This window comes from Esox lucius, chromosome 21 (genome assembly GCF_011004845.1).
Source record: "Esox lucius isolate fEsoLuc1 chromosome 21, fEsoLuc1.pri, whole genome shotgun sequence".
Classification (NCBI taxonomy): domain Eukaryota; kingdom Metazoa; phylum Chordata; class Actinopteri; order Esociformes; family Esocidae; genus Esox; species Esox lucius.
The window spans coordinates 32,226,384-32,241,914 of record NC_047589.1 but is presented as its reverse complement, the minus strand read 5'-3'; the positions used below and the strand labels follow the sequence as shown (position 1 = coordinate 32,241,914).

The 15,531-nt window shown below is 41.9% G+C and overlaps 1 protein-coding gene across 2 annotated transcripts in view; it reads left to right on the top strand.

Annotated features, from left to right (window-relative positions):
- The first annotated feature begins 7 nt into the window (after positions 1 to 7).
- LOC105007518 (adhesion G-protein coupled receptor G4) overlaps positions 8 to 15,531 on the top strand; it is a 41,855-nt gene continuing 26,331 nt past the window's right edge. For both annotated transcript variants that reach the window (XM_020041652.3, XM_020041651.3), the window contains exons 1-7: positions 8 to 148; positions 2,834 to 2,875; positions 3,592 to 5,816; positions 10,369 to 10,505; positions 10,596 to 10,752; positions 13,807 to 13,959; positions 14,068 to 14,190. In XM_020041652.3, the coding sequence (XP_019897211.3) occupies positions 28 to 148; positions 2,834 to 2,875; positions 3,592 to 5,816; positions 10,369 to 10,505; positions 10,596 to 10,752; positions 13,807 to 13,959; positions 14,068 to 14,190 (2,958 nt within the window). In that variant the 5' untranslated portion in view covers positions 8 to 27. The remainder of the gene's footprint in view (positions 149 to 2,833; positions 2,876 to 3,591; positions 5,817 to 10,368; positions 10,506 to 10,595; positions 10,753 to 13,806; positions 13,960 to 14,067; positions 14,191 to 15,531) is intronic.

Below are 15,531 nucleotides of genomic sequence, written 5' to 3'. Positions count from 1 at the left end.
GCTCAGGTGGAGCTCTACCTTTTCCGCATGTGGGACAACATGGGAAAACACACCTCCTGTGAGGACGGCTCTGTGATCAGATGGGACTCTGCCCAATGGGGTGTGTCGAGTGCCAAGGCCAGACAGACAGACAGCAGCCTGCCCTGTGGTGAGACAAACTGACCCCAGCCCTGACACTGATACAGACCCTAACCCTGACAGACAGACCCTACAGTAACCCTGACAGACAGACCCTACAGTAACCCTGACAGACAGAACCTACAGTAACCCTGACAGACAGAACCTACAGTAACCCTGACAGACAGACCCTACAGTAACCCTGACAGACAGAACCTACAGTAACCCTGACAGACAGAACCTACAGTAACCCTGACAGACAGACCCTAACCCTGACAGACAGACCCTACAGTAACCCTGACAGACAGAACCTAACCCTGACAGACAGAACCTACAGTAACCCTGACAGACAGAACCTACAGTAACCTTGACAGACAGAAGCTACAGTAACCCTTACAGACAGAACCTACAGTAACGTTGACAGACAGAACCTACAGTAACCCTGACAGACAGACCCTACAGTAACCCTGACAGACAGAACCTAACCCTGACAGACAGAACCTACAGTAACCCTGACAGACAGAACCTAACCCTGACAGACAGAACCTACAGTAACCCTGACAGACAGACCCTACAGTAACCCTGACAGACAGAACCTAACCCTGACAGACAGAACCTACAGTAACCCTGACAGACATGATTTAACCCAGGCAGACAGAATTTAACCTTAATCTGCTAGGTAATCCTAATTTGCCAGTAACATTTTGCATTTACTTAATTTATTTAATGCTCTTATCCAGCTAGACCTTCAGTGCATTAATCAGACTGTTCCATGTTTTGGAGGAGCTGTGGTGAAACAGAGTAAAACCTCATGTATAAGCCTCAGGGTCAGGTAGCCTAACCCTGACCATATAGTTAGACATATCTACAGCATGCATTACATTCCCCAATACTTCCAGAACATACTGTTGCTCAACAGAAAGGGAACTAACAAAGGAAATGACTGACGACCAAGTTAAACAGGTTTGAGCTCTAAAATGGGTGATGAAAGGTATCCAAATATTTGGATCTGCTCAATGTCACAGTGTTTTTATAAATAAAAAAGTACAAACCCGATTCCAAAAAAGTTGGGACGCTATACAAATTGTGATTAAAAAAGGAATGGAATAATTTACAAATCTCATAAACTTATATTTAATTCACAATAGAATATAGATAACATATCGAATGTTGAAAGTGAGACATTTAGTAATGTCATGCCAAATATTGGCGCATTTTGGATTTCATGAGAGCTACACATTCCAAAAAGGTTGGGACAGGTAGCAATAAGAGGCCGGAAAAGTTAAATGTACAGATAAGGAACAGCTGGAGGACCAATTTGCAAGTTATTATGTCAATTGGCAACATGATTGGGTATAAAAAGAGCCTCTCAGAGTGGCAGTGTCTCTCAGAAGTCAAGATGAGCAGAGGATCACCAATTCCCCCAATGCTGCGGCGAAAAAGAATGGAGCAATATCAGAAAGGAGTTTCTCAGAGAAAAATTGCAAAGAGTTTGACGTTATCATCATCTACAGTGCATAATATCATCCAAAGATTCAGAGAATCTGGAACAATGGTAAGGATCAATGCCGGAAAACCATACTGGATGCCCGTGATCTTCGGGCCCTCAGAAGGCACTGCATCACATACAGGAATGATACTGTAATGGAAATCACAACATGGGCTCAGGAATACTTCCAGAAAACATTGTCGGTGAACACAATCCACCGTGTCATTCGCCGTTGCCGGCTAAAACTCTATAGGTCAAAAAAGAAGCCGTATCTAAACAGGATCCAGAAGCGCAGGCGTTTTCTCTGGGCCCAGGATCATTTAAAATGGACTGTGGCAAAGTGGAAAAGTGTTCTGTGGTCAGACGAATCAAAATTAGAAGTCCATTTTGGAAAACTGGGACGCCATGTCATCCGGACTAAAGAGGACAAGGACAACACAAGTTATTATCAGCGCTCAGTTCAGAAGCCTGCATCTCTGATGGTATGGGGTTGCATGAGTGCGTGTGGCATGGGCAGCCTACACATCTGGAAAGGCACCATCAATGCTGACAGTTATATCCAAGTTCTAGAACAACATATGCTCCCATCCAGACGTCGTCTCTTTCAGGGAAGACCTTGCAATTTCCAAACATGACAATGCCAGACCACATACTGCATCAATTACAATGTCATGGCTGCATAGAAGAAGGATCCGGCCAGACTGCAGTCCAGAACTTTCCCCCATAGAAAACATTTGGCGCATCATAAAGAGGAATGTGCGACAAAGAAGACCTAAGACAGTTGAGCAACTAGAAGCCTGTATTAGAAAAGAATGGGACAACATTCCTATTCATAAACTTGAGCAACTTGTCTCCTCACTCCCCAGATGTTTGCAGTCTGTTATAAAAAGAAGAGGTGATGCCACACAGTGGTAAACACGGCCTTGTCCCAACTTTTTTGAGATGTGTTGATGCCATGAAATTTAAAATCAACTTATTTTTCCCTTAAAGTGATACATTTTCTCAGTTTAAACATTTGATATGTCATCTATGTTGTATTCTGAATAAAATATTGAAATTAGAAACTTCCACATCATTGCATTCTGTTTTTATTCACAATTGTACAGTGTCCCAACTTTTTTGGAATAATATTATTTATTATTAGAAGATCGCAATTGAAGGAATATTAATATTTTGTGAAGAAGAGGGAGAGAGACACTTAGCAAGACATTTCATTTCCTGTTTCAGCATTGCCATCCCCAGAACAGCAGCTCTCCACCTCACGGTCTTGTAAGTATTTTAAAACCCTTCCCTCCACCCTGCTGCCTACACCCATGTACCCCACGAACCTACGCAAAATATCCAAAGGAAAGGAGAACAACGGACCTGAAGGCAACAAAAAATTATTATGTCCCTGGTCCAAACCGAATATTTATATGTGGCCACATATCTCCACTTTCATGTGTGGACAAATAGCTCCACTTTTATGTATGGCCAAATAATTTGCTCACATGCTGCTTTCTAACTTCATAAAAATTTAAAGACTTTCTTTCTACAAAAATATATATAAAGACATTGAGAGAAGCCAGAACTGATTCTGTGATCAAATACACATTTGTAAATTTCAGCCCTTCGGTGTTCAAATTTCCCAAGTTCGACCACGTAATCCCAATGGCCTCCAGTTGAATCTGGTTTCCACTACAAGACCATGGTTCTTGCCTATATAGCAGCACAATGAACTGTCCCTGCATATCTTCTGGCAATGCTCTAACTCAGTCCACAACTCTTCCCAAGTGCTACTTGCCGCCAGCTCTAGCATCCCATCCAACCCAGTCAAAATCCTCTCTGTCCTGGGTGCTCATTGGTGGAATCAACTGGAAGCCATTGATCAACCTAGCACATTCACACAGAAATCTGTACAGGCACAAACGTTCATAATTCAGACACACTCATTAGTAAGCAGTGATTTACTTGTTTTGAACTGACCGCCATCTTTATTCTTTCAGATCCACTGACAGCAAATAGTAGCCAAGAAACAGTCCTGTCAATCACCCGATTTCCAAACTTTAACCCCAACATGACCACAGAACTCAGCCCTAACTTTAACCCCAACATGACCACAGAACTCAGCCCTAACATTAACCCCAACATGACCACAGAACTCAGCCCTAACATTAACTCTAATGTGACCAACTCCAACCCCAACATGACGACTAAGCTCATCCCTAACCATAACCCAAATACAACCACAGGTCTCAATGCCAACCATAACCCCAACACAACCACACATCCCATTCTTAACCTTGATCTTAACCCCAACACAACCACACATCCCATTCTTAACCTTGATCTTAACCACATCACAACCACACAGCCTATTCTTAGTCTTGATCTTAACCCCAACACAACCACACATCCTATTCTTAACCCTGACACACCCACACATCCCATTCTTAACCCTGACACAATCACACATCCTATTCGTAGCCTCGATCTTAACCCCAACACAACCACACATCCCATTCTTAACCCCAACAAAACCACACATCCCATTCTTAACCTTAACCCCGACACAACCACACATCCAATTATTAGCCTCAATCTTAACCCCAACACAACCACACATCCCATTCTTAATCCTGACACAAACACACATCCCCTTCTTAACCTTGATCCTAACCCCGACACAACCACACATCCTATTATTAGCCTCGATCTTAACCCCAACACAACCACACATCCCATTCTTAATCCTGACACAACCACACGTCCCATTCATAACTTTGATCTTAACCCCAACAAAACCACATATCCCATTCTTAACCTTAACCCCGACACAACCACACATCCTATTATTAGCCTTGATCTTAACCACAACACAAACACACATCCCATTCTTAATCCTGACACAAACACACATCCCCTTCTTAACCTTGATCCTAACTCCAATACAACCACACATCCTATTCTTAGCCTTGATCCTAACTCCAATACAACCTCACATCCCATTCTTAACCTTAATCCCGACACAACCACACATCCTATTATTAGCCTCGATCTTAACCCCAACACAACCACACATCCCATTCTTAATCCTGACACAACCACACATCCCATTCTTAACCTTGACCTTAACCCCAACACCACCACACATCCCATTCTTAATCCTGACACAACCACACATCCCCTTCTTAACCTTGATCCTAACTCCAATACAACCACATATCCTATTCTTAGCCTTGATCCTAACTCCAATACTACCACACATCCTATTCTTAGCCTTGATCCTAACTCCAATACAACCACATATCCTATTCTTAGCCTCGATCTTAAACCAAAGACAACTGCAAATATCAGCCCTAAAATTAACTCAAATACAACCACAGAACTTAGTCGTAGCCTTAACCCTAACCCATACATAACCACAGGTCTTGGTCTTACTTTTGACACTAACACCAAAAAGACCACAGATCTGAGCACTAACTTTAACCCCCACCCAACAACAGGGCTCAGGCATAACTTTAACCCCGACCCGACCACAGATGTGAGCCCTGACTTTAACCCCCACCCGACCACAGGGTTCAGGCGTTACTTTTATCTCAAAACAACCACAAAAGTCATACCTGCTGACCACCCATCGGCTATATCAGAAACTACATTACAGTATTTTACACCTACTCCTGGGCTGCATGAGGTGACGCAGGAGCAGCAGGGGAATCTGGAGGAGTGGCAGGATGAGATAAAGGAGAAGCAAGAAATGCTGGAGGGGCAGCAGGAGGTGAAGGGGAAGCAGGAGGTGAAGGAGGAGCAGAAAGTTGAGGAGCATAAGGATTTTAAGAGACAAGAGGTAAAAGAGGAACAATTGATGAAAGAGCAGCAACAGGAGGTTAAATTGCAGCAGGATTTGAAGGAAGAACCGGAGGAAGTGAAGGAGGTACTGCTGGGAAAGCTGAAGAAGGAGCAGGAGGATAATGAGAAGCAGAATGTGAAGGAGGAGCAGAAGGTTAAAGAGCTGCAGGAAATGCTGGAGGAGCAGCATAAGGGGAAGGAGGAGCTGGAGGAGATGAAGGAGAAGGAGCATAGGAAGCGAGAGGAGGAGCAGGAGGATAGTGAGCAACAGGAGGTGCAGCAGCAGATGGATGACTTGTTCAGCCAGGAGGCCCAACAGCAGTATGAGTTAGAGGAGCTTTTCAACCAGACACAACAAGCCTCCCAGCTTAACTCCTCACAGGTCAGACACTGATTGATATATTGACTGATTGGTTGGTTGAATAATTGATTGATGTACAGTGGGTATAGAAAAGAATCAGTTGGAAAAAGAATCACCCCCTCCTAAAAATGACTTGTAAACCCAACAAGGTGTAGTTAATCACCTTCTCAATAGCACACAAAGCCAACTGACTTTCAACTGTGATCAGCTGTGGTCATTTTGATTAGCTCAGCATGAAACAAGCTTTTCCTGAAGCATTTCAGTCCTTGGTAGTGCAACTGAAGAAAACAATCAACTATGGGTGGCAAGGCATTGTCAAAAGATATCCGGGATAAAGTTGTTGACAGGCACAAGTCAGGAGATGGATACAAAAAAAATTCTAAGTATTTGGTACAGCAAAGACACTCTCTGGGTCAGGACTTCGCTCCAAACTGAATGAAAGAGCCAGGAGGAAACTGGTCAGAGAGGCTACCAAGAGGCTTACAGCAGCAACTCTGAAGCAGTTGCAGGAATTAATGACAAAGAGTGGTCATTGTGTGCATGTGACAACAATATCAAAAATTCTCCACAAATGTGGCTTGTATGGGAGGGTTGCACGAAAAAAGCCACTCCTCAAGAAAGACCACATGCAGTCACGACTGAGCTTTGCCAAAACGCACCTTGAAGATTCTAAGGCCACATGGAAAAAGGGGTTATGGTCAGATGAGACTAAAATTTAATTATTTGGCCTCAACGCCAAACGATATGTCTGGCGAAAATCCAATACAGTTCACCATCTAAATAACACCATTCCTACAGTAAAGCATGGAGGTGGTAATATTATGTTATGGGGTTGTTTCTCTGCAGCAGGGCCTGGAGAGAAACAACTTGTCAGGATAGAAGGAAAAATGGATGGGGCAAAATACTGTCAAATTCTTGAGGAAAATCTGCTGTTCTCTGCCAGAAAGTTGTCAATGGGAAGAAGATTTACCTTCCAACATGACAATGACCCAAAGCACACAGCAAAACTGACCACACAGTGGTTCAAGGAGAATAAGGTGACTGTCCTTGCATGGCCTAGTCAGAGCCTGGACCCCATAGAAAATCTGTGGAATGACTTGAAGACAGCAGTCCACAAACGGTCACTATCAAATTTAACTGTACTTGAGCAGTTCTGCAAAGAAGAGTGGTCAAATATTGTAATGTCTAGATGTGCAAAGTTAGTAGAGACATATCCCAACAGACTAAAGGCTGTAATTAAAGCAAAAGGTGGTTCAACAAAATACTGACACAAGGGGGTGATCCTTTTTACAACTCAGTGATTATGTTTTTTTTTATTTAATTTTTTTCTGACATTGGTGTTATATCTTTCACTTGGATGTTATAAGTTGCACTGAGTAAATACAGCTGAATGAATCAAAAACTGTGTCTGTCTTCATTTCAGGCTGCAAAGCAACAAAATTTGATTATTTTAAAGGGGGGTGATTCTTTTCTATACCCACTATATACGTTTGTTCCGGAAATAATTGGACCCTGACAAGTTTTGCTATTTTGGCTGTTTACCAAAATAATTTTAAGTTATGGTTAAGTAATGAATATTGGCTTAAAGTGGCCAAACTTTAATTTGAGGATAATCACATCCAAGTTGGAGGAATTACATCTCTTTAATATGTAGCCCCCTCTTATTCAAGGAACAAAAGTAATTGGACAATTGACTCAAAAGCTGTTTTCATGGACTGGTGTGGGCTATTCCTTTATTACTTCTTCATCAATTAACCAGGTAATAGGTCTGGAGTTGATTCCAGGTGTAGCATTTGCATTTGGAAGATGTTACTGTGAACTCAAAGGAGCTCTCAATGCAAGAGAAACAGGCCATCCTTAGGCTGCAAAAAGAAAATCCATCACAGAGAGAACAGGAATATTAGGAGTCGCCAAATCAATAGTTTGGTACATACTGAGAACACAAAAAGGCCTAGATATCCACAGAAGACAACAGTGGTGGATGATTGTAGGAACCTTTCCATGGTCAAGAAAAATCCCTTCACAACATCCAGCAGAAAACTCTCCAGGAGCTAGACATATCATTATCCAAGTCTCCCATGAAGAGAAGACTTTACGAGAGCAAATACAGAGGGTTCACCAAAAGGAGCAAACCATTCATAAACCTCAAGAATAGAAAGGCCAGATTTGACTTTACCAAAAAACATCTAAAATAGCCAGCCCAGTTCTTGAACAGCATGCTTTGGACAGATGAAACTAAGATCAACCTGTACCAGAATGAAGGGGGGAAAGCTATGGAGAAGGCTTGGAATGGGTCATGATCCGAAGCATACCACATCATCTGTAAAACATGATTGAGGCAGTGTGATGGCATGGTAATGCATGGCTTCCAATGGCACTGGGTTACTAGTGTTTATTGATGATGCGACAGAAGACAGAAGCAGCCAGATTTATTCTGAGTTGATTTATTTCAGTAATTCCATTCAAAAAGTGAAACTTGTATAATGTAAACATTCATTCCACACAGACTGATATATTTCAAGTGTTTATTTCTTTTCATTTTGATTATTATATCTGACAACTAATGAAAACCCCAAATTCAGTATCTCAGAAAATTTTAATATTGTGAAAAGGTTCAATATTGAAGACACCTGGTGCCACACTCTAATCAGCTAATTAACTCAGAACACCTGCAAAGGCCTTTAAATGGTCTCTTAGTCTAGTTCTGTAGGCTACACAATCATGGGGAAGACTGCTGACTTGACAGCTGTCCAAAAGATGACCATTGACACCTTGCACAAGGAGGGTAAGACACAAAAGGTCATTGCTAAAGAGGCTGGCTGTTCACAGAGCTCTGTGTTCAAGCACATTAATAGAGAGGCGAAGGGAAGGAAAAGATGTGGTAGAAAAAAAGAGTACACGCAATAGGGATAACCACACCCTGGAGAGGATTGTAAAACAAAACCCATTCAAAAATGTGGGAGAGATTCACAAAGAGTGGACTGCAGCTGGAGTCAGTGCATCAAGAACCACCATGCACAGACGTATGCAAGACATGGGTTTCAGCTGTTGCATTCCTTGTGTCAAGCCACTCTTGAACAAGACACAGCGTCAGAAGCGTCTCGCCTGGGCTAAAGACAAAAAGGACTGGACTGCTGCTGAGTGTTCCAAAGTTATATTCTCTGATGAAAGTAAATTTTGCATTTCCTTTGGAAATCAAGGTCCCAGAGTCTGGAGGATGAGAGGAGAGGCACATCATCCACATTGCTTGAAGTCAAGTGTAAAGTTTCCACAGTCAGTGTTGGTTTGGGGTGCCATGTCATCTGCTGGTGTTGGTCCACTGTGTTTTCTGAGGTCCAAGGTCAACGCAGCCGTCTACCAGGAAGTTTTAGGGCACATCATGCTTCCTGCTGCTGACCAACTTTATGGAGATGCAGATTTCATTTTCCAACAGGACTTGGCACCTGCACACAGTGCCAAATCTACCAGTACCTGGTTTAAGGACCATGGTATCCCTGTTCTTAATTGGCCATCAAACTCGCCTGACCTTAACCCTATAGAAAATCTATGGGGTATTGTGAAGAGGAAGATGCGATACGCCAGACCCAACAATGCAGAAGAGCAGAAGGCCACTATCAGAGCAACCTGGGCTTTCATAACACCTGAAAGCCCAGGTGTTGTGTAATTCAGGCAAAAGGGGCCCCAAATAAGTACTGAGTGCTGTACATGCTCATACTTTTCATGTTCATACTTTTCAGTTGGCCAACATTTCTAAAAATAGTTTTTTTGTATTGGTCTTAAGTAATATTCTAATTTTCTGAGATACTGAATTTGGGTTTTTCATTAGTTGTCAGTTATAATCATCAAAATTAAAAGAAATAAAGACTTGAAATATATCAGTCTGTGTGGAATGAATGTATACATTATATAAGTTTCACTTTTTGAATGGAATTACTGAAATAAATCAACTTTTTTATGATATTCTAATTATATGACCAGCACCTGTATTGTCTGCTCAGATTCAGCCAAATTCAGCAAAGTTGATTGGATGGCACTTCACTTTACAGATGGAAAATGACCCAAAACATACTGCAAAAGCCATCCAGGAGTTTTTTAAGGCAATGAAGTGGAATATTCTGCAATTGGCCGGGTCAATTGCCTGATTTCAACCTGATTGAGTATGCATTTCAATTGCTGAAGACAAAAGTTGAGGCAGAAAGAGCCACAAACAAACAACAACTGAAGACAGCTGCAGTAAAGGCCTGGCAAAGCATCACAAAAGAGGAAACTCAGCGTTTGGTGATGTCCATGTGTTCCAGACTTCAAGCAGTCATGGCCTCCAAAAGATTCTTGTTAAAGTATGAAAAATTAAAATTGTATTTGATTGTATTAATTTGTCCAATTACATTTGAGACCCTGTAATAAGGAGCTGTGTATGAAAATGTTCAACCCCTTGATTTAAAGCTGAAAGTCTGCACTTCAATTGGATCTTTGTTGTTTCATTTCAAATCCATTGTGGTAGCATACAGAGCCACAATTATGAAAATTGTGTCAGTGTCCAAATATTTCTGGACCTAACTGTACCTGTTCCCAGGTGGAAGATGTGATGGAGCGTCTGGAGGACCTCCTGCAGAGTCCAAGCATCAGTCAGTCTCTGGCTCAGAAAGCCCTCACTGTTATTAGCAACTTGATGGACGAAAACACACTAGCCATCTCTACAGCCGCCAGCAGGTAAACACACAAACACACACAGTCATTTTATTAATAAAAGTTGAGGCAGAAATACCCAGTGTACAAAACCGTTGTCTTTGTCGCTAATAGGCTGATCCAGGCTATAGATGGGCTGGGCCGGAAACTGGTTGTCAAGAACAACAGTGAAATTCTGTCCTCTAATTCACTGGTTGTAGCCGTCAGGAGAGTGAACGGGACACACTTCCAGGGAGCCTCGTTCTCTGTTTCCAACCCTGATAACCTACAGGTATAGTCACCATAACACTCAGCTATGTTTCAACTAACATTTTTGTTTCTACGTGACATTACTGCAATGGATGCAGATTTGGTTTAACCAGAAGAAACAAATAATTATTTTTGGATCTTAAAAATGTATTTGATACTGTGAAGCATGAGATCTGCTTATCTAAACCATCCTACTTTAATGTTTCCTCTTATGTCATCTGTATGAATTCCTGTCTGGCAAACATAAACCAGCTAGAAAATTGACAAACAGAAGCCAAAGTATTCCTCTGGGGAGAACACATTAAGGCTTGCACCACTTTAGAATATGGCAGAATATGGCATTGTTGCTGTGAAAGAAATTTAGCTGGAACAAACCCACTAAGGATTTCAGGACAGGTCCGCATGTCCTCGCTCATGCAGCTTCAACATCACTTTTGTTATTCTTACAAGTTGTGCCTGTTCTGTCTCTGCCTGGGTCATACTTCTGCTTCCTTTGTCTGTCCCAGCTCAGCTTCACCTATACAGTATAGGTGCTGGTTATAAAATTAGAATATCAAAAATGTATTTATTTCAGTAATTCCATTCAAAAAGTGAAACTTGTATAATATATACATTCATTCCACACAGACTGATATATTTCAAGAGTTTCTTTATTACATTTTGATGATTATAACTGACAACTAATGAAAATCCCAAATTCAGTATCTCAGAAAATTAGAATATTACTTAAGACCAATACAAAAAAACTTTAGAAATGTTGGCCAACTGAAAAGTATGAACATGAAAAGTATGAGCATGTACAGCACTCAATACTTATTTGGGGCCCCTTTTGCCTGAATTACACAACATCTGGACTTTCAGGTGTTATGAAAGCCCAGGTTGCTCTGATAGTGGCCTTCTGCTCTTCTGCATTGTTGGGTCTGGCGTATCGCATCTTCTTCTTCACAATACCCCATAGATTTTCTATAGGGTTAAGGTCAGGCGAGTTTGCTGGCCAATTAAGAACAGGGATACCATGGTCCTTAAACCAGGTACTGGTAGCTTTGGCACTGTGTGCAGGTGCCAAGTCCTGTTGGAAATTGAAATCTGCATCTCCATAAAGTTGGTCAGCAGCAGGAAGCATGATGTGCTCTAAAACTTCCTGGTAGACGGCTGCGTTGACCTTGGACCTCAGAAAACACAGTGGACCAACACCAGCAGATGACATGGCACCCCAAACCATCACTGACTGTGGAAACTTTACACTTGACTTCAAGCAACGTGGATGATGTGCCTCTCCTCTCTTCCTCCAGACTCTGGGACCTTGATTTCCAAAGGAAATGCAAAATTTACTTTCATCAGAGAACATAACTTTGGACCACTCAGCAGCAGTCCCGTCCTTTTTATCTTTAGCCCAGGCAAGAGTGGCTTGACACAAGGAATACAACAGCTGAAACCCATGTCTTGCATACATCTGTGCATGGTGGTTCTTGAAGCACTGACTCCAGCTGCAGTCCACTCTTTGTGAATCTCCCCCACATATTTGAATGGGTTTTGTTTCACAATCCTCTCCAGGGTGCGGTTATCCCTGTTGCTTGTATACTTTTTTCTACCACATCTTTTCCTTCCCTTCGCCTCTCTATTAATGTGCTTGGACACAGAGCTCTGTGAACAGCTAGCCTCTTTAGCAATGACCTTTTGTGTCTTGCCCTCCTTGTGCAAGATGTCAATGGTCATCTTTTGGACAGCTGTCAAGTCAGCAGTCTTCCCCATGATTGTGTTGCCTACAGAACTAGACTGAGAGACCATTTAAAGGGCTTTGCAGGTGTTTTGAGTTAATTAGCTGATTAGTGTGGCACTAGGTGTCTTCAATATTGAACCTTTTCACAATATTCAAATTTTCTGAGATACTGAATTTGGGGTTTTCATTAGTTGTCAGATATAATAATCAAAATGAAAAGAAATAAACACTTGAAATATATCAGTCTGTGTGGAATGAATGTATACATTATACAAGTTTCACTTTTTGAATGGAATTACTGAAATTAATCAACTTTTTGATGATATTCTAATTTTATGACCAGCACCTGTATATGTATTACAGGTTGGTGGTTGTCTGGCTTTTCCCAGGCTAAATGATGGACTATATGTGGACAAACAAGGGATCCAAGCTATTCAAATCCCAGTAAAAAGCAGATCTATATTAATGTGCTCAGGGTAGAGCCTCGATGAATAATATGGTGACCTTTATCAATATTTTGAACACATAAATACTTTGCGGAGAAACTAGCTGATATACTGAGGAAATTAGATTGAGAAGTGTCCAAGACAATATCTTTTGAGATTAAATTACTGAAATGCCATAGGAAATTGTAACTGAAAACTAAATAAATTACCCAACTCAATTTAGGACATGGGATTCAATGAAAATTGGAAGAACTAGAATGTCAGGCTTCAAAATCCAATACAAATACGTACATCTGAGTGTCAACTCAATCACTGTGTTTGGGTTATGGTTAGGCTAGCAGAGATGAGGCACCCAACACATGAAACCTATTGAGGATAACTAGCAACATCAGAGTGAATTCCTAGATGCGGTTGGGTCTGGAAATAATTGGACACTGACACAAGTTTTGTTATTTCGGCTGTTTACCAACATATATTCATGTTACAGTTAAATAATGAATATGGACTGAAAGTGCAGTCTCACAGTTATAATTTGAAGGTATTCACATCCAAATTGAAGAAAGGGTTTAGGAATTATAGCTCTTTAACATGTAGCCACCTCTGTCCAAAAGTAAATGGACAATTGACTCAAAAGCTGTTTCAAGGATGTGTCTCAAAAACTCAAAAGCTGTTTCTATTCCTTTGTTATTGCTTCATCAATTATGCAGATGAAAGGTCTGGAGTTTTTTGTTCAACCCCTTAAATTGAAGCTCAAATCCATTTAAAATCCATTGTCGTGGCGTACAGAGCCCAAACTGTGAAAATTGGGTCAGTGTCCAAATTATTTCCAAACCTAACTGTATAACAAACAACATGTTTTAGAGTTTAATTAACTACTCTCAATAACTGTAATGTGTGTGGGTGTGTGTAGGTCAGTGTGAACGGCAGGTCCAGAAGGTCAGTGGACGTTGGTTTGGGGTCTGTGACCCTGCCCTCCTCCCTGACTGATGGACTGACCCTCCAACAACAACTGCTGGCCAGCAGAGTCCAATTCACCTTCTACAGGACCACCTCTCTATTTCAGGTACCCTGACAACTAACCCCTGACCTCTAACATTTGAACTATAACCCTGACTTCTAAACCTTGACCTGATTCTTTTGTCGCTGTGTACGTATGTATGTGTGTGTCTAGGACCCAAGTCTAGTTGCTAAGGAACTGATCAGTCCAGTCCTGGGTTCCAGTGTTGCCAACCTGACAATCAGCAACTTGACAGACAACCTTCAGTTCACCCTAAGAAACATCCGCCCCATTTCTGTGAGTTTGTGTGTGTTCCTGTGAGTTAGTGGCTGTTCCTGTGAGTTGGTGTGTGTTCCTGTGAGTTAGTGTATGTGTTCCTGTGAGTTAGTGGGTGTTCTGTGAGTTAGTGTATGTGTTCCTGTGAGTTAGTGGGTGTTCCTGTGAGTTAGTGGGTCCTGTGAGTGAGTGTATGTGTTCCTGTGAGTTAGTGTATGTGTTCCTGTGAGTGAGTGTATGTGTTCCTGTGAGTTAGTGTATGTGTTCCTGTGAGTTAGTGGGTGTTCCTGTGAGTTAGTGTATGCGTTCCTGTGAGTTAGTGGGTGTTCCTGTGAGTTAGTGGGTGTGTTCCTGTGAGTCGATGTATGTGTTCCTGTGAGTTGGTGTATGTGTTCCTGTGAGTTAGAGTATGTGTTCCTGTGAGTTAGTGGGTGTTCCTGTGAGTTAGTGTATGTGTTCCTGTGAGTTAGTGTATGTGTTCCTGTGAGTTAGTGTATGTTCCTGTGAGTTAGTGGGTGTTCCTGTGAGTTGATGTATGTGTTCCTGTGAGTTGGTGTATGTGTTCCTGTGAGTTAGTGGGTGTTCTGTGAGTTAGTGTATGTGTTCCTGTGAGTTAGTGGGTGTTCCTGTGAGTTAGTGGGTCCTGTGAGTGAGTGTATGTGTTCCTGTGAGTTAGTGTATGTGTTCCTGTGAGTTAGTGAGTGTTCCTGTGAGTTAGTGGGTGTTCCTGTGAGTTAGTGTATGTATTCCTGTGAGTTGATGTATGTGTTCCTGTGAGTTAGTGTATGTGTTCCTGTGAGTTAGTGTGTGTGTTCCTGTGAGTTGGTGTGTGTGTTCCTGTGAGTTGGTGTGTGTGTTCCTGTGAGTTGGTGTGTGTGTTCCTGTGAGTTGGTGTGTGTGTTCCTGTGAGTTAGTGGGTGTTCTGTGAGTTAGTGGGTGTTCTGTGAGTTAGTGTATGTGTTCCTGTGAGTTAGTGGGTGTTCCTGTGAGTTAGTGGGTCCTGTGAGTGAATGTATGTGTTCCTGTGAGTTAGTGTATGTGTTCTTGTGAGTTAGTGTGTGTGTTCCTGTGAGTTTGTGTGTGTGTTCCTGTGAGTTAGTGTATGTGTTCCTGTGATTTGGTGTGTGTGTTCCTGTGAGTTGGTGTGTGTGTTCCTGTGAGTTGGTGTGTGTGTTCCTGTGAGTTGGTGTGTGTGTTCCTTTGAGTTGGTGTGTGTGTTCCTGTGAGTTAGTGGGTGTTCTGTGAGTTAGTAGGTGTTCTGTGAGTTAGTGTATGTGTTCCTGTGAGTTAGTGGGTGTTCCTGTGAGTTAGTGGGTCCTGTGAGTGAGTGTATGTGTTCCTGTGAGTTAGTGTATGTGTTCC